Genomic DNA, 25,434 nt, shown 5'->3' on the forward strand with positions numbered 1-25,434 from the left:
CCCATAGGAAGTTGATAAGTATGCAGAGTGGATTCCTTCGTTGTTGCTTTTTTAGCCAGATCATCTACTATTTCGTTGTTTTTTATACCAATGTGTGCTTTTATCCAACACAATATTATATTTTTGCCCGATTTCAAAGCTTCACTGTTCATTGCTATGATGTCACTGATGATATAATTTTCTGCAAAATTATGTACATTATATTTCAATGTCTTTACAATGCTTTGGCAGTCTGTAAATATAACATAATTGAGTTCTTTTTGATTAATACATATTTTGTATGCTTCTTTGATTGTAATGAGTTCAGCTGTGAAAATTGTCATTTTATCAGGTAATCTGTTGTTTATTTTTATACTTTTTTGTGGGTAATATATAGCATATCCAACTTTTCCTTCCATTTTTGAACCATCCGTATATAATTTCTGATAACTCCCCCAGTTTTTTTGTACACACTGAAGGTGGTCTATTTTAGTAAGGAAGTCTGTCGCACGAATATTACTTAAATGACAGTTAACTGGAGATAAATAATCTTCATAATTTAGCTTTCGAGACGAGCTTTGTTCAATTTGGTGTATGTCGCCAATGGAATTAGAAACGTTGAGGAAGCTTTCCACAACTAAAAGCAGTTTCTTTTTTTCCCAGTAATAATGAGTTAGGTATGAGGTGGTTAAATGAACAATTTTATTTAATAGCAGTTTATCGTTAACCGCTGTTTTAACTATAAATTTCTCACTTAGGTATTCCCTGCGTAATGAAAGTGGAGGTTCATTAAGCTCACATTCCATGACCAATATAGGTGTGCTACGAAGATAACCAGTGCATAACCTAAGTGCCTTATTTTTGATGCTCTCGATTTTTTGGAGTACAGAGTTTGATGCTGAGCCATAAAAAATAGATCCATAGTCTAAGATTGATCTTATCAAATTTCTGTATAGTAATATTGATATGTTTGGATCAGCTCCCCAGTTACTGACACTTACAGTCTTCATGATATTCATTGCATTTTCCATTCTTCGTAATATGTAATTTGTGTGTTCTTTCCAATTTAATTTGGAGTCTAAAAATACGCCAAGAAATTTTATTGAAGTTTTATAAGGAATACTAGTATTATCAAATTGTAGATGGCTGTGAGGAACATATCGTTTTTTAGTAAAGGTAACAATGGTTGATTTACTCTCTGATATTGTTAAGTTATTATCGGTAGCCCATTTTTTTATAATATTCAATGTCGATTTAAGGTAGTTATTACATCTATCTATTGACTTATTTTCTGCATATATCGCAACATCATCAGCGTACTGTAGGATTTTTATGTGTTGAGGAAGTTTAGTTTCTAAGTCAGCAGTATACAGTATATATAATATAGGACTTAGGATGCTACCCTGAGGTAGTCCCAAAGATGTGTATCGGGAGTTAGATTGATCTCCATTTAATCTAACGTGAACTGCTCGATTAATGTATAAGTTAATGATGTTCCATGTTACTATCTCGGATATTCCTATTTCCAACATTTTCGCGTATAGTATGTGAAGATTAACGTTGTCGTAAGCCCCTTTTATATCTAAGAACAAAGCACTAACTGCTTTCTTATAAGTAAAGGAACTATAAATGTCTATTAAAAAGTGGCAGAGGCTATCTTGTGTGGATTTACCTTTTCTAAAACCAAACTGACTTCTTGGTAATAGGTCGTTCTTTTCTAGCCAAAATTCCAGACGGTTTTTAATAAGTCTCTCATATGTTTTTAGTATACAGGAAGCCAGACCGATTGGACGGTAAGAATCCCAATTCTTTGATGATTTTCCTGGTTTTAAAACCGGGATAATAGTGTAAACGTGCCAATCGTCAGGAATCTTTATGCGGCGCATCCAAATTTCATTATATATATTTAGTAAATACAGTATAAGCTTACATAAGTAATATTAAATAACAATTAAAGCGTAAGGTTGCCTTGTACAGGTTCTATTCAAACAAGATAGGTGTGGGGTAAACTGAGCATATAACCCTAGCTCATACATATAACTCATATATAACTCTAGCTGTACACTCAATGCTGGTCTGTATTTATTCGTGCTCAAGCCCAGATAAAAGAGGAGATATTATTAAGGAGTAACACCTCTATACAATTTGTACAATCTGAGATTCAGCTCTCCAGACGGACTGCATCGTATAAAGCTCACTTTTCTAGTTTTGGGATATACCTATACTAAAATGGCGATGAAAGTGAATGACAATGATACTCTTATTCTGTGGAAGAGGTATCCAGGCTATTAAGCATTGTAGAGAAGCATGACAAAGGGACAGCTTTATCAATATTGGATCATAGGTACTACTGAAGATTTTATCGAACAGTTATGCAATAGTCAGCTATTTTCATTTTTCCTATTTTTGCATTCCAATCTTCTATTATCATAATGGTTTCTTTCTTTGGAATGTTAGAAATGGTTTCATATATCAGGTGGTATGTCTCTTCAACTATATCTTTTGCCGCTTCGAATGGTGGCATATATTTATTACTGAAGATTTCATATAACAATTATGCAATAGTCACCTATTTTCGTTTTTCCTATTTTTGCATTCCAATCTCCTATTATCATAATGCGTTCTTTCTTTGGAATGTTAGAGATGGTTTCATATATCAGGTGGTATGTCTCTTCAACTATATCTTCTGCCGCTTCGAATGGTGGCATACATACCTGTATAATGTGCATTTTGGCTCGTTCAGCGTTTAAAGTGATTTCGATTATTGGATCATTTACTGGAACGTATTCATGTACATATTTTCCCCAACATTTTTGACTTAATAGTGCTACGCCTTTTATTATGCATTATTATGCATTAGGTAGAAATTTTGACTAACCGCATCAGGAAACCAAAGAACGATAGGTTGTAAAATGGTGTCGAGGTACTGCTGAGCTATAAGGAAGCGGTTTCGAAGAACGAGGCCCATTCGGACACCGACTATTATTCCACTCCATACCATTACCGTACTACATCTGTACGTGTAAACGTCCTGTACATATCTTAAGCACTGTACATTTCCAGATAGTTTCCACACTCTTACTTGACGAGAATTTGAATGAAATCCAAATCAAGATTGGTCGGAGAATAAAACTGTAGGCGAGTCATTTGCATCCCAGTTTTGATATTTTTAACACCACTCTAATCTTGAAATGCGATTGCCTCTGGAGATAGGTGATCATCTCAAGACCTTCTATTGTGAAGATTGGCTTCATAGAATATCACGGCTTATAGTTACTTTGTGTGCGCGCTGCATGTCGTTAACCAATTCAGGCGCTGTAATTGGTGGTTGTCTATTAGCGGTCACTAAAAATCGGTCTTGAGCTGCAGCTGTAGCGCGCTCACCTCCTAGATGACGTTCCATGGACTTCCAGTATTACAAAAACGCCTCCACAATTGACTTCTCACACTTTGGGGGACTCCCTTGCGCTCAGACACAATAGTTTGCCGCATGCCACATTGAAGAGGCCGTTCCAAAATAAAAAAACAATATTTTCAGTGGACTAAGTCCAAAACCCAGGGCTGCTTTATCCATTAGGCAATATAGGCAGTTGCCTAGGGCGGCACATTATGAGAGGGCGGCAAAAATACTGTACACAAAATATTTGTATATAAAAATTATGAATCTAGGTTCTGTCATTAAAGAGTATCTCTTTCAAATTACTGTACCGCAAGGAAGCCATAAAATTGTGCCCAAATAAAACATATAAAGAAATAAGAAAGAGAAATTCAATTTGACGAGGGGGCCGATGATGAACTAAACTTTTCAGCTAGTGATGAGATGAAAATCCACACATTCTATGTTATAATCGACACTCTGATAAGAGGCCTGAATAGACGTCTGGAATCTTATCGACTTATGTATCAACGTTTTCGTGTTATTAACAGATTTGCCAAAATTAAGCAATGAAGAAATTATTAAAGAAGCTGAAAATCTGATAAAAAATAAAGACGACCAAGATACATCATTCATCCATGAATGCATTCACAAAGGGTCATTTGGATCCCACAATAAAATCACCAATTGACATATCTTAACATTTAAAGAAGAGTTAGTGCAGTCACTGAAGGTGGATATGAGCTATTACCTCCGATTTCGTTGAACCTCCATCGATTTGCATGAAAATTGTTGAGTGGTTAGAGGATATCTCAAGGAGCAAAGGTTACATGGGTCAACTTGCGCTTTTAACCTGGGGGTTGGATGCCACCCCTTCTCGGAACTGAAAACTATTTTATTAGAAATATCCCTGAAAATTAGAACTTTTATTAGAAATTCGATAGAGAGAACAAATTTTAAGCAAAATTTGTTAGATAAAGTTATTAAAATAAATCAATACTTTTGAGTTATTAAAGATCAAAGATTTTAATTTTTCTTGCGAATTTATTAAATAAAATTCTTACCGATTTTTCATAAATAACTCAAAAACTATAAGATTTTACAAAAAAGTTATTATTACCAAAATTAAAGCTAATAGAAAACGAAATAAACTCCGTAGTGGAAAAACCTTTTAATGTTAACTAAAAGTGAGTTATAAACTGAATGTATATTTTCTCGGCGAGTACCCAAATCATATTCAAACTTAAATGACGGGAAAATGATGCATTTTATAACATAACCTTATAAAACATTTTTGTCAAAGTACTTAGAAATATCTATCAAATGAGCCCTCGAACAAGTTGATAGCATTAAAATTTATGCACCAAATATTTTTCATAATTTATCTTCAAAAATTTTTTCCAAAAAAGTTATTGTTTTTCTTTAAATAACTCCGTTAATTCTTACGATATCAGGTTTGCCTAAAAACCGTTTGAAAGTTAATTTTAATGGCTGTTAAACCACGTTGAATTTAATCTTTTAAACCCCTTATTTTTAAAAAAATAAAAGGTTAAATGGCCCCGGTTACTAGTGATGTTGATTATAGGTACTTTCGAGTATTCGTTACAAATCGTTACTTTTGTATAAAGTAATCATTTACAGTACTCGTTACTTTGAATACTGATTACTTTTGTTACTTTTGTATTTGTGTACCGGTAATCATATCGAGAATTGTATCTCTAGGTACTGTAGGTAGGTATTTTGTATAGGTATTCCGATATAACAACGACCTTCACCAATCTGTTTAAGGGATAAAAATGATTTGATTACTATGATTACTTTTGTATTTGAGTACCGGTAATTATATCGAGAATCGTATTTCCCAGTGGGTAGGTATTTTGTATAGGTATAGATATAGATCTAGATAAAAATATTAGTTCTCGCATTCGATCTTTTTTAATGACATACATTACATATTTTACGTATACCATTATACCTCCCTCTGTTTCATCTTCTATCTTCTTCTCACCCTCACACCCTTAAAACGCTTCATACCGATAACGATATTCGATAACACTCGTAAAATACCAGTCCCGTCCGTTACTCGCTGGGATACGATTGGTAGAAAGTAATCAAGTGTACTGGTTGTAGATACAATAGTCATTACTTGCTCTGATACGATTGGTACGAAGAAACGAAGTAATCAGAGTAATCAAAGTAGATACAATAGTCGTTACTCGCTCTGATACGATTGGTATGAAGTAACGAAGTAATCAGAGATACAATAGTCGTTAAGTCGTTACTCGCTCTGATACGATTGGTAAGTAACGAAGTAATCAGGTAATCAAAGTAACGATTTGCCTCTCTGTATAGTAATCGTTACTTTCGGTATTCGTAAGTAACGAGTACTTTGTAACGAATAGATACTTTTTCAACATCTCTACCGGTTACATGGTTCTCGCAGCAAAATTTGAGCTTTAAACTTCTCTATCTCGGTTATTTTTTACCCTAGAGAAATAGTAAAAAGGTAAAATATTTGATTCAGAAAAAACTAAAATTTGGTTATTATATCACTTTTTACGTATATCGAGAATTTTTGGAGTTAAGTATTATCAAAAGAAAATGAAAATTACGATAATTTTAAAAATTCTGATTATTTAAATTACATCTTTTCTTCAAAAATATGCATTCTAAGCCGGCAAAAATTGTTGAAATCATTACTTGTGCTAATATAAAGATATTCTTCTAAGGATTACTATAAATTTTGATTTTTGTGGAAATGACGTATATTTTATTTTTCACTTTTTCCTAAAAAGTTCTAAATGGTTGGTTCTCTTATTTTCATCATAACTTGCTTAATATTGTGATGCTATTAACTTATACTGCAGCTCATTTCAGAGGTGTAACCAGGATGATCCTAAGGGGGGGGTTACATCTACTTGAAGGTGTCTGGGGGTATGGAATAATAATGGTGTTAAGCGTATAGAGCTCAACGTACATCCAAAAGGGGGGGTTATAACCCCCAAAACCACCCCCTGGTTACGCCTATGGCTCATTTGATAGGTACTCCGAAGTACTTTGGCAAGTACTTAGCATGTATATTTTATAAAATGCATCGTTTTCCCGTCATTTAAGCTTGAATACTTAGATTTGAGTACTCGTCGAAAAAATATACATTCAATTACTCACAACTCACTTTGAATTAACATTAGTTTAGTTCAGCGGTTCCCAACCTGGGGTACGCGTACCCCTTGGGGTACGCAACGACCTGGTTGGGGGTACGCCGAGAATATTTGGTAATGGCGGACTTTATGTGTTTGTCATACGTTACGTACGTGATGGTTGAAAAGTACAGTACAGTACTGGCGCGCCGAATCGTCCGATGGTCTGACTCACGCTCGCTCGTCAAGGTCAGTTCGCCCTCTGCCGCTCCCCCTCCCCCACTCACTTAGCCACTATCACAATGCACTGCTACCATACCGTCAGTGGCGACAGTGGCGTTAGTCAGTGCTCGCATAGTAGTTGACTGTCGTCTGTCGCTCTTCATTACGTGATTTTATGTTCAGTTTACTTTTTACTTGCTTATTGTGCGTGTTAGTTTTTGACTGATTTGTAAACGATTTAACTGTATTCAAGAAGTTAAAAGTGGTTAAAAACTGGATCGGTTAAAACAAATCAGACTGATACGGCAAGTCAGGTGCTTAGCAAGCCTAGTACGTCCCGGGACTCAGCAGCAGAACATTCTTCTTGTGTGAGTACCAGTGATAGTAAACCTCAGAAATGTAGTACTAGTACTGGAACTTCCTCAAAGAAACGAAAATATTCAAATGAGTACTTGAAATATGGCTTTTCGTTTACTGGAGAGGAGGAAAGTCCAAACCCACTATGTGTTGTTTGTGGAGAAGTTTTAAGTAATGGTAGCATGAAACCTTCCTTACTTTTGCGCCACCTTAAATCCAAACACGCCCAGCACAAAAATAAAGAAATTACCTATTTTGAACGACTTTCAAAAAATTATGGGACAGATGGCGTGGTTTCTTCTTATTTCGCATCAGTTAATAGAGATAATGAAAATGCTGTGGAAGCCTCTTTCAAAATTAGCTACCATATTGCAAAAAGTGGTAAAAACCACACAACGGGTGAGGATTTAATAGCCCCTTGTATAAAAGATGCTGTTCAGTGTATGTTTGGTCAGGACTTTGTTCTTAAGGTGAACTCCATCCCGTTGTCAAACAACACAGTTTCACGGCGAATTCAAGACATTTCTAAGCACATTGAAGAAAAAGTGGTTCAGCAATTAAAAGACAGTGATTTTTTTCCATCCAAGTTTATGAAAGTACGGACATTGCTGCCCTAGCAATCTTACTTGTTACTGCAAGGTATGTAAATCCCAACAAGGAGTTTGAAGAAAATCTGTTGCTGTGCCATGCATTAACTGAGCGTACTACAGGGGAAGATGTGTTCAATGTGATTTATAGCTACTTCTGTGAAAAAGAAATAGACTGGGGTAAATTGTGTGGTATATGCACTGACGGAGGAAAATCAATGTCTGGCATATATATCGGTCTTCGGGGGCGCGTAAAAGAAGTGGCCCCCCACGTAGCATGGAGCTATTGTTGCATCCACAGACAGAGTCTTGCAGCCAAAAAATTGCCGTCTTCTTGAATGATGTTCTCAATGAAGCAGTTAAAGTAGTCAACTTTGTTAAAGCCAGTGCAACAAACTCCAGACAAAGTGCTTTGTGAAGGTATGGGTGGCATTCACTCCACGTTGCTTTTGCACACGGAAGTAAGGTGGCTATCTCGCGGGAAGGTTCTTACAAGACTTTTTGAGCTCAGACATGAACTGCTAGTATTTTTTGAAGAGCATCCTTTTTATTTAGCCTCCAAGTTTCATGATAGTGACTGGCTTCAAAAGCTTGCTTATTTAGCTGACATTTTTTCTCGGATCAATAAACTCAACTTAGAGTTACACACCAGCTCAATTACAGTATTCAAAGTTGCTGACAAAATTGAATCCATGCTGAAGAAAATTGATTTTTGGAAAACCTGTATTCAAAACAATCAAGCTGAAGTTTTTGGCACGCTTCATGATTTCTTGAGTGACAATAATCTGCCCATATCTGACAAAGTGAAACATCAAATAGTGGCACATTTGACAAACCTGAAGGACTCTTTTAGAAAGTATTTTCCTAAACGAGGTGACGGAGAGAACTGGATTGCAGATCCTTTCAATGAAGAAAACGTCAAGACTGCTACATTGACCGTTCATGAGATGGAAAAGCTTCTAGAACTTTCAAGTGACTCCTCCTTGAAGTCCGAGTTCAAGAAGAAACCCCTTAGACAATTCTGGGTGAGCATTAGGGATGAATATGTATCCCTAACCACAAAAGCCCTTCTGGTTTTACTTCCTTTTACAAACACAGAACTAGTTGAGAGATCTCTTCCTATGCTTTCATTAAGAATAAGTATAGGAATAAGCTAAATGCAAGTCCTGATTTAAGAGTGTATTTATCAACCTTTGATATTGATTTCAAAATATTATGTGCAACAAAACAGGCCCAAGGGTCACACTAAAACAGTTTTGACTTGTTTTAAGAATAATTTTGATTTCTTTTTTTTCAATAAACTTATTTGCTAATTCTAGTATGTTTTTGTGATAAGAAACATTGTATTTACTTTGTTATTATTTTTTTACAGTTGGTATTAAGAATTTACTAAGTTTACTAGAAACATATATAGGCCTAATTTTGGAACAATAACTTTATTGTCAAATAAAAGATAAAAAAAACTCTTGCGTAAATATTTACTTTCCATGATTAATGTTCTTCCAACTTTTTTTTCTTGGGGGTACAATTTGAAATAAATCTATATCAAGGGGTACGGCAGTGAAAAAAGGTTGGGAACCGCTGGTTTAGTTGATTAAGTGAGGAGTGTAGGTATTATGTTTTTATTATCTTCAGTTTTGGTAAAAATAACTTTTTTGTAAAAGCTTACAGTTTTCGAGTTATACGTGAAAAACAGCTTTAAAACATGTATTTTCTACAAAAAAATAAAATCTTTGATCTTTAATAACTCAACTAGTATTGATTTATATTAATAACAAATATATAATAAAAATATAACAAATTTGGCTTAGAATTTGTCTCTCTATCGATTTATGGTATTATTTCTTTCACCCCCACTTAAAGTGGTAAAGTTGGCATCATGTCATCTTTGTTCCTTGAGGTATCCTCTTACTACTCACCAACTTTCATGAAAATCGATGGAGGTTAAACGAAATCGGAGGTGAAAACCTTCAGTGGCTGCACTAAGTGGATTGAAAGATGTTTCCCTAATTTTGACATTGCTTTGCACATTTATTTGTGCTTCCCAGTTGCCAACGTGTCCGCTGAAAGGTCATTTTCGAAAATGTCAAGAATTAAAAATATTTTCCCATTAAGTATGACGCAAGAACGTGTTAACAATTTGTCGATTTTGTACAGAACAAATTTTTTTTTGAAAAGTCCTTTTTTGAAAAGATTTTTTTTCAATGAAGAATTACAATTTTTTTCTATTATAGGTATATACATAAATATCGTAGTTTAAATCCATTTTTAGTGTATTCTTATTTAAATAAAAATTTTTGCCATTTTTTTTTCGCAAAAATGATACATGTTTAAAGGGCGGCTACTAGAGAATTGCCTAGGGCGTCAATTGACCTAAACGCGGCCCTGCCAAAACCTAGAGTTTTTTCCTCTCCTGTAAAAAGCCTTGTCAAATAATCGTTATCACTTTTGCCGTTTTGATTTACTCACAAAAATCTACAGGATGAGCAACTGTACAAATTCCAATAAAATTAAACGATCAACTGAATTTATTTTTATTAATTTTGTTATAATTTTATTATGTTATAAAAATATCTCTTGCCTTTTCCAAAATGTGTATAAACTTATACCAAAGCTAGGAGAGACTGCTTGGTATGTTTAACAGAAAAATACTTCTAAATGGGCGGCAAATGAAAATAATATAATTTTGAATTATACCAGTTATATACTGTTTTCAATTTTATCAATCAAAAGCAAAATAAAAATTAAATTAATTTTTTTTTTAAATAACGCGGGCACATAAATTTGATACACCCTGTATATTGAGCTGTAGATATTTCTTAGAATGTAGTTTGGATGTAAGTAGATTTCTCTTTTAATGAGCTTTCCGATGAACCATTAAAGACTTTTGTGAATAATTAAAGTGAAAATAACGATGTATTTAGATTTAAAATGGAAAAAGATTGTTTAGGGTATAGGTAATTATAAATTTCTCGAAATTGATAATTGAAAAGAAAGTTGGAATTTTAATATCTTTATTTCAACACGAGTATATGTTGTAGAGTTTCTCCGAAAGTAATTAGGATTGTCGGAATAATTTTGAAAATGACTGTTGTGTTTGTCGAATGGAAAAGTCGAGGTTTCTGATGTTTGGCAATGTGGAAGGGGAAAAGTAGTTAGAATGATTGAGGAGTGTGAAAAAGAAATTATTATGTTTTTGGCATCGCTAAGGAGCGGTTCGACGTGTTAAGTGGATAGATAGTTAGCAGATACGAGTGGCTGTTTGATAGTGGAGAATAGTGTTGAAAAGTGGAACGAGAGACAGATCAAATTGAGATGAAATACCTCTTTGATTCTGTATTATTGTGAGAAGGAGAACAGAGAATTTTTGGAGTTTTGTTTGAATCGAGTACGTGTCAAAAGAGACCCGGTTTGTTGGAGAATTGGTGCTGGTATGCTGATAGTTTTGAAGCTGGACAACGGAGAGAGGCTTTGATGAGTAGCCTTTAACATAGTCAACGAGGGAGAGCTGTTTGGGGTCACGAGAAGACATCCGAGTGAGAGAAGCAAAAGGTTAGTCAATTTATGTGAAAGAGATTTTTATGTTCGGGAACTAAATTTTTTGAGAAAAAAGCATATGAATTAAAATTCCAATATTTCAAAATATAAATAGTAAATATAGGTAATCTTGCGAAGACATAAATTTGTTTTGTTTAGTTTGTTTTACCAAAGTCATCGGGAACAAACCGATAAATTGTTTTTTTTTAACTATAATAAATTTAAGTGGTAAAAATTTCATTCGGACATCTGTGTCCACAGGTTTTTAGAGTCGATAGATTTCAGAGTATTGATTTTGATAAATAAAAGACAATTCTGTATATTTATTTTAATATTTTGCTTTGTTTCTTTTCCCTATTTTATCCCGATTAGGATCAACTCAGAGATACTGAACCCACGAGAGAAGATAAGTATAACGTGAGATAATTTGGATTTTTTTTAATAGTATAAAAAAGGCACCCTGAGATTTTTTATTCAATTTTTATGTATGATTTGCGACAATTAAATAATTAATCAAATAAATAATAATTAATATAAAATTAATAAGAAGCAGATCATAACAATACATATACACAATACATACAGATCCATATTATAATATTGTCAAATTTATTAAGACAGAAAATAAGATGGACCGGACATATTGCTAGAATATCAGATAATAAGGATATAATATTCTCAAAGCCAAAGGGTAGTAGACGTAGAGGTTTACCAAGTAAAAAAAGGATTAATGATCAGGACGAAGAACTTAAGATTCAAACCGTCAGAAGATGCGTCAGTTATGATGAGGGATTTTATCTGATCTTGTCAGTAAACATTTGCTCGTTCATACGATCATTTTATTGTCAATAACTTTAAATTTTAAATATACGTCCAACTAATAAGCTAGGTAAAATAATTATTTACACTTTTTTTTATATTTTATTAATGCAGGTCAAATAACCGTGGTTTATCAACTTATAATAGTCTAGTAGGGTTACACGAATAACAGGCCTAACCTTGCATGCCGAGCTGACACAAATTTTATTTTTTTAATCTTTAAGAAAGATCAATACTAGTGTAAATTTAAAATCTCGACTGAATTCCATCGTTGCGTTAGCCGCCATCTTGATTTTAAATGAGAACTGTTTTTGCTCAATATCTCCGCCATTTTCAACTTTTCGACAAAAAGTGTAGAAACTGTAATTGTTGAAAGTGCGATTTTCTATAATTTCGTTTATTATAATTTCTTCGTGAGGTCAATATTTTCCGAGTGATGGAGAAAAATAGTGACATTTAGAGCATAATTATTGAATTTACTCGTTTATTATTAGTTTTACGACAAAAATGTACCTATACAAAAATAAAGAGAAAAAAACTAAGTTCTCAATCTAATAGCAAATAAAACAACAACAAACGATGTTACTCTACATCCTACCAGATTGAAAACAGTGCGAACCTTCTCTGGTAACACCTCCGAGGCTTCTACAATTTGCAAGCCATAAAGGATGCTGAGACTAAGGAAGATGAGGGAATTTTACAATTTATAATTCACGTCCCATCTGCTCAGCGCGGTAAAGTTCCAATGAGAATGGTTTCCTTCCTACTAGAATCAGATCAAACCTGTAAATAAAAAATGATGAAGAACCATTTTCAATTTCGTTGCAACACGAAACTACAGCTGCATCATTATTCTAGTGCAATCAGAGAGTGCAGCAAGTACTTCTACCGGTTTCGAAACTTATTAGTCTCTTATCAGGAGGCACATATGCTGCTCTCGCTGACCCAACCAGGACAAACCCCGACGTGCAGTTACGGATTGCAACGAACGAAATGGCAAGGTTGCCCTAGCGGCAACTGCTAGCAAAAACTAAGTTTTCAATCTATTGACACATAAAACAACACCAAACGATGTTACTCTACATCCTACCAGATTGAAAACAATGGGAACCTTCTCTGGTAACACCTCCGAGGCTTCTACAATTTGCAAGCCATAACGGATGCTGAGACTAAGGAAGATGAGGGAATTTTACAATTTATAATTCAGGTCCCATCTGCTCAGCGCGGTAAAGTTCCAATGAGAATGGTTCCCTTCGTACTCCAATCAGAGTAAACATGTAAATAAAAAATGAATAACCATTTTCAATTTCGTTGCAACACGAAACTACAGCCGCATCATTATTCTAGTCCAATCAGAGAGTACAGCAAGCACCTCTACCGGTTTCGAAACTTATTAGTCTCCCATCAGGAGGCACATATGCTACTCTCTCTGACCCAACTAGGACAAACCTCGGCGTGCAGTTACGGATTGCAACGAATGAAATGTCAGGGATGCCCTAGCTGCAACTGCTAGCAAAAACTAAGTTTTCAATCTAATAGTACATAAAACAACCAAACGATGTTACAATGGGAAACTTCTCTGGTAACACCTCCGAGGCTTCTACAATTTGCAAGCCATAACGATGTTTGATTGATTTACATGTTTACTCTAATTGGAGTAAGAAGGGAACCATTCTCTTTGGAACTTTACCGTGCTGAGCAGATGGGACGTGAATTATAAATTGTAAAATAACCTCATCTTCCTTAGTCTCAGCATCCGTTATGACTTGCATATTGTAGAAGCCTCGGAGGTGTTACCAGAGAAGGTTCCCATTGTTTTCAATCTGGTAGGATGTAGAGTAACATCGTTTGGTGTTGTTTTATGTGCTATTAGATTGAAAACTTAGTTTTTGCTAGTAGTTGTCGCTAGGGCATCTATCCATGCCATTTCGTTCGTTGCAATCCATTGGGTCAGAGAGAGCAGCATATGTGCCTCCTGATGAGAGACTAATAAGTTTCGAAACCGGTAGAGGTGCTTGCTGCACTCTCTGATTGGACTAGAATGATGCGGCTGTAGTTTCTTGCTGCAACGAAATTTAAAATGGTTATTCATTTTTGATTTACATGGAGTACGAAGGGAACCATTCTCGTTGGAACTTTACCGCGCTGAGCAAATGAGACCTCATCTTCCTTAGTCTCAGCATCCGTTATGACTAGCAAATTGTAGATGCCTCGGAGGTGTTACCAGAGAAGGTTCCAATTGTTTTCAATCTGGTAGGATGTAGAGTAACATCGTTTGGTGTTGTTTTATGTGCTAATAAATAGATCTATCTATCTATCAGCGAGGTTCCTACAGCCTCTGCCGCTTCTCGCATTTCGACCGCCATCGTTTTCTGTCCATCCATTCGTCTTCTTTTATGGCTCTATCTTTCATGATGTGCCGTACATTTTCTTCCCAGGCAACTGAAGGTCTTCCCCTTCTTCTTCTTTGGTGTGGTATGTAATTTAAAGCTTTCTTTGGCCATCTATCTTCATTCGTTTGTTTTACGTGACCATACCACACTAGTTGTCTAGTTTCAATTTTATCTACACTGGAATATACAGTATGTGTCCTCCTTCTAATATCTTCATTCCTGATGTGATCTTTTTTAGATATACCACACGCTCTCCTTAGATAATCCATTTCTACTACTTCTATTATTTTCCTATCTTTTTTTGTCATCTGCCAAACTTCTGCTCCATAAGTCATAATAGGCTCTACCAAGGTACGATAGATTGTCAATTTCGTTTCTTGTCTTATATCTTTAGACCACAGTAGAGAGCTCAGAATATTTACCGCTTTTTTGTCCTGCTGCGTTCTCTTTTCGATGTCTCTTTTGGTAGTGCCTTCTTTAGATATTATAGATCCGAGATATTTATATTCATTAGATCTTTTCGTGGTTCTAATTTCTAACTCTGGATCTTCTTCATCATCCCCTATTTTAAGATACTCTGTCTTTGACATATTCATATTGAGGCCCCATTTTTCCTCTTCTTTCTTTAGTTTTCTAAACATGTAGTCCATGTCTTCCTCATCATTCGCTACGACTACCTGATCATCTGCAAAAAACAAAGTTGTTAGACATTTATCACTGCCTATGTCTATTCCCATTCCGGATACTTGTTTCCTCCACTGCTCTAGCGATGATTGAATATATATTTTAAATAAAGTCGGAGACAGACAATATCCTTGTTTAAGCCCCTTTGATATAGGGAATGATTCAGATATAAAGTTTCCTTCTTTAACGACACTTCTTGCATTTCTGTATATATTTGCGATATCATCCATATACTCTCTACTGAGACCTACCTTCGTCAATGTTTGAAACAGTTTTTTCAAAGGTACCGTATCGTATGCCTTCTCCAAATCTACAAACAATAGGTGGGTAGATAGATTCCTTGCCTTCCGTTTTTCTATTATCTGCTGCAGAACGAATATATTATCAGTGCACGATCTTCCTGCACGAAATCCACTTTGTTCTTCCATGTCTTCGTATTCTGATTCTATTATTTTCTTTATTATTCGACCGTACAACCTCCTTACTGAGCTGGTAACAGTTATTCCTCTATAATTAGAGCATAGGCGTTTATCCCCTTTTTTGAATACTGAGCTAATGTATCCAACATTCCAATCATCAGGGATATTTTGTCCTTTTAAGCATTTATTAAATAGTTGAAGCAACATCTCATGTAATATGTTTGGTCCGTACTTTACCAACTCAATTGGGATGTCTCCAGGTCCTGCTGCTTTACCGTTTTTAGATCTTTTGAGGGCTTCGCTTAACTCTCCGGTTGTTATCTCAACTATTTGTGTATGTTCGGCTAATTCTTCCATTTCGATCTCTTGGAATTTACATCTATCTTCTGTCAGTAAAATCTCATAATGGTGTTTCCACTGTTTAAGATCTATTAACTTAATGTTAGATTTTTCCTTTCCTTCCCTCTGGAGAGACTTTATTACCTTCCACGCTTGCCCAACTCTTGTTCCAACCATATACCTATCCACTTCTGCGCATTTTCGGTCCCACATCTCATTTTTACTTTTCACTACTTCTCTTTTACATCTCGATTTAATGCTGCATATCTCTTGTGATCTAATAGATTGTGATCTAATAGATTGAAAACTTAGTTTTTGCTAGCAGTTGCCGCTAGGGCCTCCCTGCCATTTCGTTAGTTGCAATCCGTGTCTGCACGCCGGGGTTTGTCCTAGTTGGGTCAGAGAGAGCAGCATATGTGCCTCCTGATGAGAGACTAATAAGTTTCGAAACCGGAAGGGGTGCTTGCTGCACTCTCTGATTGGACTAGAATAATGATGCGGCTGTAGTTTCGTGTTGCAACGAAATTAAAAATGGTTATTTATTTTTAAAAATAAAGAGGAATTAATTCTACACAATTTTAATTTCTCTCATTTTTTTTTTGCAAAATCAATATTAGGGTAGTACGTATGCGGTAAAGGCGCGAGCGTAAAACCTGATTGATGTTATAGCAATTGTTTTGTTCAATATCGACGCCATTTTCAACTTTTCGACAAAAATGGCCGGAACTAAAATTGTTCCAAATATGATTTCCTACAATTTTTTCGTGCGGTTGATATTTTTCGAGTTAAGCGGGAAAGTAGTAAAAAGGGGTGGAGCATAATTATTGAATCAAATCTTATTTCCGAGCCGCCCCAAATTTTATAATTCTAACTTTTAGGGAAGGTCAATAGTAGACAATTTTTTTTGCACAATTTTTTTACGCGCTCAATATATTTCGAGTTAAGGAGGAAAAGAGTGGTACCGGAGGGGAAGCATAATTATTTCATGGTCTCGTTTATTACTAATTTTACTACATAATTGTACACAAACAAAAATAAAGAGAATTATATTTGATACAATTTTTAAAACTTCCAATGAAACACCAACGAAACTATGTACATAAAAGACATAAATATGTAATAACCTATATACATTAAAATTTATTATTTTAAATTATAAATAAGCCACAATTTAATTTGAAAGATGATTTTATTAACGTTTCAAATTTCATTTCGGACGTCGTTACAAAATATTAATAAATCAAACACAAATGTTGCTTTGTAAAATTTTTTTCTAATAATTTAATTTAATCTAACTCATTCATATCGGCAATTCAGACATAATTATGCATTTTAAAGTATTCATTCGATCACATGAAATCAACTTTACCTCAAGAATATCCGTCACAAAAAAATCATAGCATGTGATTTGGTGATTTGTCTTTAAGTTGATACAGTAGCGATCAACAGGTAGCAATAAACGCGGTCCAAGATTGCGAAAGTTCTGCGAACTTTCTAAAGTGAGGCAACAGTGCGTCGGTAATTCGACACTGACAGTGACGTTTATACTATCAAAAACAATAATTTTTATACACATAGGCGCGAAATGCTGCCAAGTCAGTGACGTTCGATTTCTTGTTATAAAAAAATCGATTTTTAGTAGTTCCAAGATTACGCAAAATCTAGGCATGGGATAAAAAAGTTTATTTGAAGAAAGTGTATTTTTTGTCTTTTAATGGCGGTATAGGTTCTTTTATTCAATATTTTATCTAGTTATAGAGTAATTTCCAAAATTAGGCTCTGTACCGCCATTCTTTATTATATTACAAATATGTGTGCCAAATATCTGTACAAAATATTCAAAATTAGTGCCGCATTCTTGGAACGCGTTTGTTGCTACCTGTTGATCGCTACTGTTTGCTCTTTTAAAAAATTAAAATTATATAGAATTTAATTCTCTTCATTTTTGAATGAGCGCATTTTTGTCGTAAAACTAATAATAAACAAGATAATTCAATAATTATGCTCAAACTGCCACCATTTCCTCCCATAACTCGGAAAATATCGACCGCCCGAAAAAAATTCCTACTCTTTTTGTCGAAACGTTGAAAATGGCGGAGATATTGAGCAAAAACAGTTCTCGTTTAAAATCAAAATTTTAAATTTGCACTACCATTGACCCTCTCTAAAGATTAGAAAAATAAAATTAGGGGCAGCTCGGTATGTAAGGTCAAATGCTATCCCGACTGGGCTACAAGGTTCTATTAGAGGAAAGTAACCAAATATGGAATAGTGCCCTAATATGGAATTCCTTGATTTCTCCGAAAATATAAGTTGGAACCGCACTACAAGACCATCCTCTATTTCAGTCGCTCTCTTTATTATCGTATTCACACCTCTGTGTCAGATGCGCGAACGATACGTGTCGGACAGGCGCGTTTTGTTTTATCGTCTTGCAGAAAATTTCAAAGGTAAATATATTCAACGAGTATTATTGGTTATTATGCATGAATACAGACTTGTTATGTTATTGCGTATATCAATAGTACCTTTATTTTGATATTTTATGACCTTCTGTATGTTGATACTAGTTTGAACGAATGTACAAATCCAAATATGGACAGTCGTTGGTGCCCAATTATTTAATAGTGGATTAAGTGTAAGTGGGCTCATTATGATTGTGCTGGTCCAGAGTTTCATACATGGATCTGTGATGTCTGCAAGTGAATTAAGCTACTTCTTTCATTTTTCACAATTTTCTTATTTAAATTTATTTGATCTCAGATCTATATGTCTATTTTTGTTATTGATATGTTGGTTTATGCCTATATTCCATATATGGGTACCTATTCCATATTTGGTTACTCATTTGGGATTTTGTTTCTTTGTTCGATTTTTTTTTGTTAATTAAGATATTTAATAAAAGGCTTTTAATTACTACATAAAAATGTATGGCTGATGTGTCATAACATTAAATTGTTTTCATTTCTATAAAGGTATTATTTTATATCCCCAAAACAAAATGGTATTCAATAATTGGCGACTTTCTTCTACATTTTAGCTTTTGAAGCAAGCCAACTTCTTATAGAAATAACTGCTACAAACAAAACGAACAGTTACGCCCAATATAAATCGTTCTCAATAGGCAACGAAAGAGATGGCTACATATTAAATAAACTCGGAGGTTATTCAGGTGATGCGGGGGATTACATGAGAAGCCATCTCAATTCAAAATTTTCAACTATGGATGTGGATCTGGATAAAAATAATAGTAAAAATTGTGCACAAGAGTCAGGTAAGAAATATTTTTTATAATTATTGCTAAAACTAATTTTTTTTTATATTTCAGAGGGAGCTTGGTGGTACGTAGACGGTGTCTATTGTCATTATAGCAATCTAAATGGAAAATTTATGACTCTATTACTTCCCAAGGCATATAACGACCATGGACTAAACTATGGTGTATATGCATCTGATCATTTGGCAGGGTCAAGAATGATGATACGACCATTTGGAGAATAAAATTATTTTTCCGGAAAAAACAATAAAGAACATTTTTGGTAATATTGTATATGATATTTACGATTTCACAAAATTATATACAGTATGTCCCTGTAAGTTGTATCCATATGGAAAACCTTTTTATTATTAATTTTACGAAAAAAAGTTATTCTTTATAAAAAGCTCTGCATGGTCCAAAACCTAAGATTTAACCATCAAGTATCAAATTTTTTTAATATTATACCAGGTTTGTCAAAAAGTTTGAATTTCACTCAAGAGTAAAGTAGCTTTATTTTTCACAATATTGAAAATTGCTGTTATGAAAAGTTGTTTGGAATTAAAAACTGTATTCTAGTATGCAATTACATCCTTCTAATTGAAAATTTTTTTGAAGTTATACTTCTTTACGTGCGATATGAGGGTGAATTTTAATAGCATTAAAACCTTTGATCCCGCCGCAGTCGCATTACAACTTGATTGGATGTTCTGATTGGATGTTCAAATGACATGACAAAAATCATCCAATATGGCAGCTGTGGCACAGCTGTGGGACTGTGGTTTGGTTATGTATGGTTGTTGCGTTTTAAAATTTGTAGGAAGACAAACAACAAAAAAAAGTTAGTTAATGGTTATACTGCCTTTTGAAATAGTTTTCATATTATATTTTTGGACTTATTAATATAGAAGAGATGATTGTTGCATGCCAATGTGAAAGCCCATCAAACTGTGACTAGTATGAGTGCCGCAAAATTACTGATAAAAAACCTATTAGCTCGAAGGCGTAGAGAACTGTGGATAACAACAATCAACCGGGACGATCTACGATCTCGCTTATTCAAAGCTAAATAATCTTACACTGGTAAGTGTTTTAAAAATAGTTGATCAAATTTTGTTATGATATTTGAACACAGCTACTTTGCACGATGCAAGTGATTGCGAAATTTATTAGTCGTTATACGGGCCCTGATTGGGTGTTGAAATGATCTGTAAAGAATAAATAATTGTTCAATATGAAGGTAAACAAATGTATAATACCTATATTAGTTTTATTGTTGTGAGGACAGAAACAAAAAAGTTTATAATTGTAGTGATTTTTAAATAGTTTTTAAAACAACAGGTACGTAATAATTGTAAATGTATCATAGGTACCTACCTATTTGAACCTACCAAAATACATAGTATGTAATACTTTTATTTACATAATTTGATTACCATCAAAATTTCTATCAATATTCACCTAATATATTGTTTTCTTACTCTATGTTTTGTTGTATTTTTTCAATTCTAAATCATTTCAATTCAAAATCAAAATAATTTGATTTATATATTTCAAAAATGTCAAAAGTTTAATCCGTTTAGTTAGTCGATCTTCGCACATAATGACACACTGTCTCCGTGGCGAAGCGTTTAATGCGAGTGAACCCCAATACAACGCCAATACCAGCCGCGCTGGTAAGTTGGTTCGAATCCCAATAGAAACTTTTATTTTTTTATTTTTTTTATATATTTTATGATTGTAAGTATATTTATTATATCATTTTATTTTCAGAAAATACGTAGGTATTTAGTTAAAAGAATTTCCGACAATTAATGTTCAAAATTCATTTGTGGCATTTTTAATGTGTTTGTGTGTGTTTTATTCTTTTTTATTTAAATTTTTGCACTGTTTTAATAAAAATGTTTGAGAAGTAGTAAGTATGAATTAGTTTAATATTTAAATAAAATATAAATAAAAAGTACATTAATTTCGTTTATAATCATATAATCATATAATAGAAGTATAACTTCTTACGTGCGTACAAAGTACACACACATTATTTTTTTTTGAAAAATTATGGATAACTAAAGTTATTTTCAGTTATTTTAATTCAGACAACTTTTTTATTATTAATTTTACGAAAAAAGTGATTCTTAATAAAAAGTTCTGCATGGTTTAAAATCTAAAATACAACCATCTTATTATGTCAAATTTTATTAAATTTATACGAGGTATGTCAAAATATATGAATTTCGGTCAAGAGTAAAATTCGTTTATTTTTCACAATATCGAAAATTGTTATTATGAAAAGTTATTTAGAATTAAAAACTATGTTCCAGTATGTAATTACATCCTTCTAATTGAAATATTCTGAAATATAAAGGTACTTTACTTTTGATCTAAATTTATCTTTTTTGAAATACCTCGTATAAAATTGATAAAATTTGATATAAGATGGTTGTGTTTTAAGTTTTAGACCATCTAGAACTTTTTATTAAGAATTACTTTTTTTCGTAAAATTAATAATAAAAGAGTTATCAGAATTGAAATAACTGAAAAAATAATTATTAGAAGAATTTTTTTGCTTAGCAACAACATTTTTGTTTATTTAGTAATATTTTGTATTTTGACAACGGCACCCGATTTGGGCGTCGAAACGTTAATAAAATTATTTTTTTCATTTTAATTGTGGCTTATTTCCCATATAAATAATTAATCATAAAAATGCCACAAGGAAATAGCTTCAGAACAACATGAAAAAATAATGATAGTTATACGTAATTTTTCAAAAAAAAAATTTCAATTAGAAGGATGTAATTGCATATTAGAATATAGTTTTTAATTCCAAACAACTTTTCACAATAGCAATTTCCAATATTATGAAAAATAAAGCTACTTTACTCTTGAGTGAAGTTAAAACTTTTTGATATACCTCGTATAATATTTAAAAAATTTGATATTTGATGGTTAAATTTTAGGTTTTGGACAATGCAGAGCTTTTTATAAAGAATAACTGTTTTTCGTAAAATTAATAATAAAAAAGTTTTCCATATGGATACAACTTACAGGGACATACTGTATATACTAAAATATTTCTAATAATAATTTACTTAGATATAATTAAAATTGCTTCATACGCCAGTCAATGAGAGCAAGAACAGGATATTACCTCCGAATTCTATCCTACTGCATGGATTTTAATGAAATTTTGGGAATAGCCTCTACTTATTTCTTCATTCAAAGTCTACCCTATGCCGATGTGCGCTTTTATCTAGGGAGTGGTTCCCACCTCTTCTCGAAGGTGGAAAATTTGTTGATCAAACCAATCACGGCATTGAATAGAGAACCTAATTCTAAGCAAAAAGTGTTCTATAATTTTTTTTTGAAAACTCAATACTTTTTGAGTTATTCGTGGTTGAAAATTTGCCATTTTCATTGAAAAATGTCACCCTTTTAGACGGTTTTTAAACTATAAAATTTTTTGTAGTTTATAAAAAATCAAAGAAATTCATCTCCTCATAAATCTTCTAGTTATAATACAAAAAGAGACATGGTAGGTGAAAAGATATTTTTTGTGGTGCATGCTCAAATCGATGTATTCAACTTAAAATAATAGAAAAATGGTCAAATTTAAGGTTATAATGCTATCAATATCTTTTATAGTGCTTGACAAGACCTTTCAAACAAACACTGTTAAACGTCGATTACATTCAAACTAAGCGATATATAGTGCAACAAAATTGATGGCTAATTTATTTTAAGATAAAATGCGACGTGGTTTTCGAAAAGAATAGGATCAAATTTAATGATAATGCGGATTTTTGAAGTTCCTTAAAAATCTTCCATTTTCTATATTTAACTCGAAAATTATAAAGAAATACAGTATTAATGGAAAAAACAAAATTTTTACCTCAAAAAATTCTTTCTATATCTCTTTTCTTATCTCTTATCATTTTCGAGAAATGGAGAAAAAGGAAGATTTAAAAAAAAAATTTAAAAATGTGTTCTATAATTTCATCTTATTTTTTTCAAAAACCATTCATTTTCAACCCGTCCGACTTTCAAAAACTGTGCATTTATATTCTTGTGGATGAGGGGTTAAACATACTTCTCACTGTTTCTTAAAATACATTATTTATCAATTTTTTTCCACCATTTAGTTTGAATGTAATCGACATTTAACAGTGCTCGTTTTAAAGGTCTTTGCAAGCACTATACATCGATTACACCGATCCACTGATTTGAACATGCTCCAAATAGATCTCTTTTCACCTACCTTATCTCTTTTTGTATTATAACCAGAAGATTTTTGAAGAGATAAATCTGTTTGATTTTTATAAACTGCAAAAAAATTTTTATAGTTTTTTTCGTAAACTGCATAATTTTTACGGTATTCCCACAAAACCGTCTGAAAAGGTGACATTTTTTAATGAATATGGCAAATTTAGTTCAGAGAAATAAGAAAAAAATAACCTGTTGGTGACACAATTCCCTCCAGGACGAAACAAAATTTTTTGAGTAGTATGGACATCTATAATAATAAGCTATGTTTCCTGCAGCCGGTTTTGATGATATAGGTACTTAGCTATAAACAAATATAGATCAAACAAGCTGAAAATGCGAGCCTTATCATAACGAAAACTTTGTTTATATACGTATTTAAATTCATAATATGGACAATTGCTATTACGAAAAGTTAATTAGAATTAAAAATTATGTTTTAATGTGCAAATAAACATTCTAATTTAAATGTTGTGAACTACACTCCGCGTCATAGAAAACGGGCACCCCAAAAATGGGCCATTTTTCATGTCTCGTATCTCGTAAACCTGTGGTCCGCTTTAATTAATTTTTTCAATATCTTATAGCTTTATTCTTCAACAGTATCGCTGTATATAGTAATAATGTTGTTGCTAAACAGGTAAATTTTCATTATATACTTACCGGGTGTATCAATCAAACTGTGTTTTTTCCTTAAAGTTTGCAACACCCTGTGAAATATTCTAGTATTTATAAAACACTGAAATTAAAGCCCTACAATAGCCTCAGGTTTTCTTAACATTCTGTTTCATGATTCATTCGCTTATGTTGGATAGTACAAAAGTTATTAGGTACTTTAATAATTAGACATGGTCTTTATCAGTACAGGGTGTTTCTAAATGCGAGAACCAGTGCGACAAACTTTAAGGGGTAATTCTGCATTAAAAAATAATGACAGTTTGCTCTACAATCGTATGCCCGCAAATGCTTCGTTGCCGAGATACGGGATGTTGAATTTTTTCTTACAAACTGACGATTTATTTATTGCTTAGAAATTGGTTGAGATATGCAAATAAAATTTGGTGGGTTTCATGACGTAGTTATTGCACATTTTTTGACATACAATTAAAAATTTTATATTCACCATTGGCGTGCATACGTGAATATAAAATTCTTAATTGCATGTCAAAAAATGCGCAATAACTATTTCTTAAAATCCACTAAATTTCATTTGCATATCTCAACCGGTTTTAATGCAATAAATAAATAGTCGGTTTGTAAGAAAAAATTCAACATCCTGTATCTCAGAGGCGAAGCACTTGCGGAGATATGTTTATAAAGCAAAATGGTCATTATTTTTTCATGCAGATTTACCCCTTAAAGTTTGTCGTAGTTATTTAGAAACACCCTGTACTGATGAAGCACATGGCTTGTTGTTAAAGTACCTAACTTTTGTATTATCCAATATAAGCGAATGTATCAATAAACAGAATTTTAAGAGAACCTGAGGCTATAGTTGTATTTTAATTTCAATATTTTATAAATGATCGAATATGCCACAGGGTGTTGCAAACTTTGAGGAAAAAACACAGTTTGATTCGTACACCCGGTATACAATCAAAATTTGCGTGTTTAGCAACAATATTATTGCAGCGATATTGTTAAAGAATAAAGCTATAAGATATTGAAAAAATTACTTAAATCGGACGACAGGTTTAGGAGACACTTGACATCAAACATGGCCCATTTTTTGGGGTGCCCGTTTTCTATGACGCGCAGTGTATAAAGATACTTTACTCGAAATTCATATTTTTTATATACCTCGTATAAAATTAATAAAATTTGATTCGTGATAGTTGCATCATAAATCTTAGACCAAGAAGAGCTTTTTATGAAGAATAACTTTTCTTCGTCAAATTAAAAATACAAGATTTATAAATGAAAATGATGTATGGTATCCTTAATTTGAGAAAATTCGTCAAATATTATAATTTTTTATTCCAAACAACATTTTAAGAACAATTTTCAAATATTGTGAAATATATAATATAATACATAAAGATACTTTTTACTGATGAACTGTA

General features: G+C 33.1%; 1 protein-coding gene across 1 annotated transcript in view; it reads left to right on the forward strand.

Moving 5' to 3' along the window:
• The window catches only part of LOC114324259 (ficolin-1-like), a 42,292-nt gene extending 19,411 nt beyond the window's left edge, over positions 1-22,881 (forward strand). The window contains exons 5-6 of the mRNA XM_028272056.2: positions 18,893-19,126; positions 19,181-22,881. Of these exons, the coding sequence (XP_028127857.2) occupies positions 18,893-19,126; positions 19,181-19,353 (407 nt within the window). The 3' untranslated portion in view covers positions 19,354-22,881. The remainder of the gene's footprint in view (positions 1-18,892; positions 19,127-19,180) is intronic.
• The last annotated feature ends 2,553 nt before the right edge of the window (positions 22,882-25,434 follow it).

Source organism: Diabrotica virgifera, chromosome 7 (assembly GCF_917563875.1).
Source record: "Diabrotica virgifera virgifera chromosome 7, PGI_DIABVI_V3a".
Classification (NCBI taxonomy): domain Eukaryota; kingdom Metazoa; phylum Arthropoda; class Insecta; order Coleoptera; family Chrysomelidae; genus Diabrotica; species Diabrotica virgifera.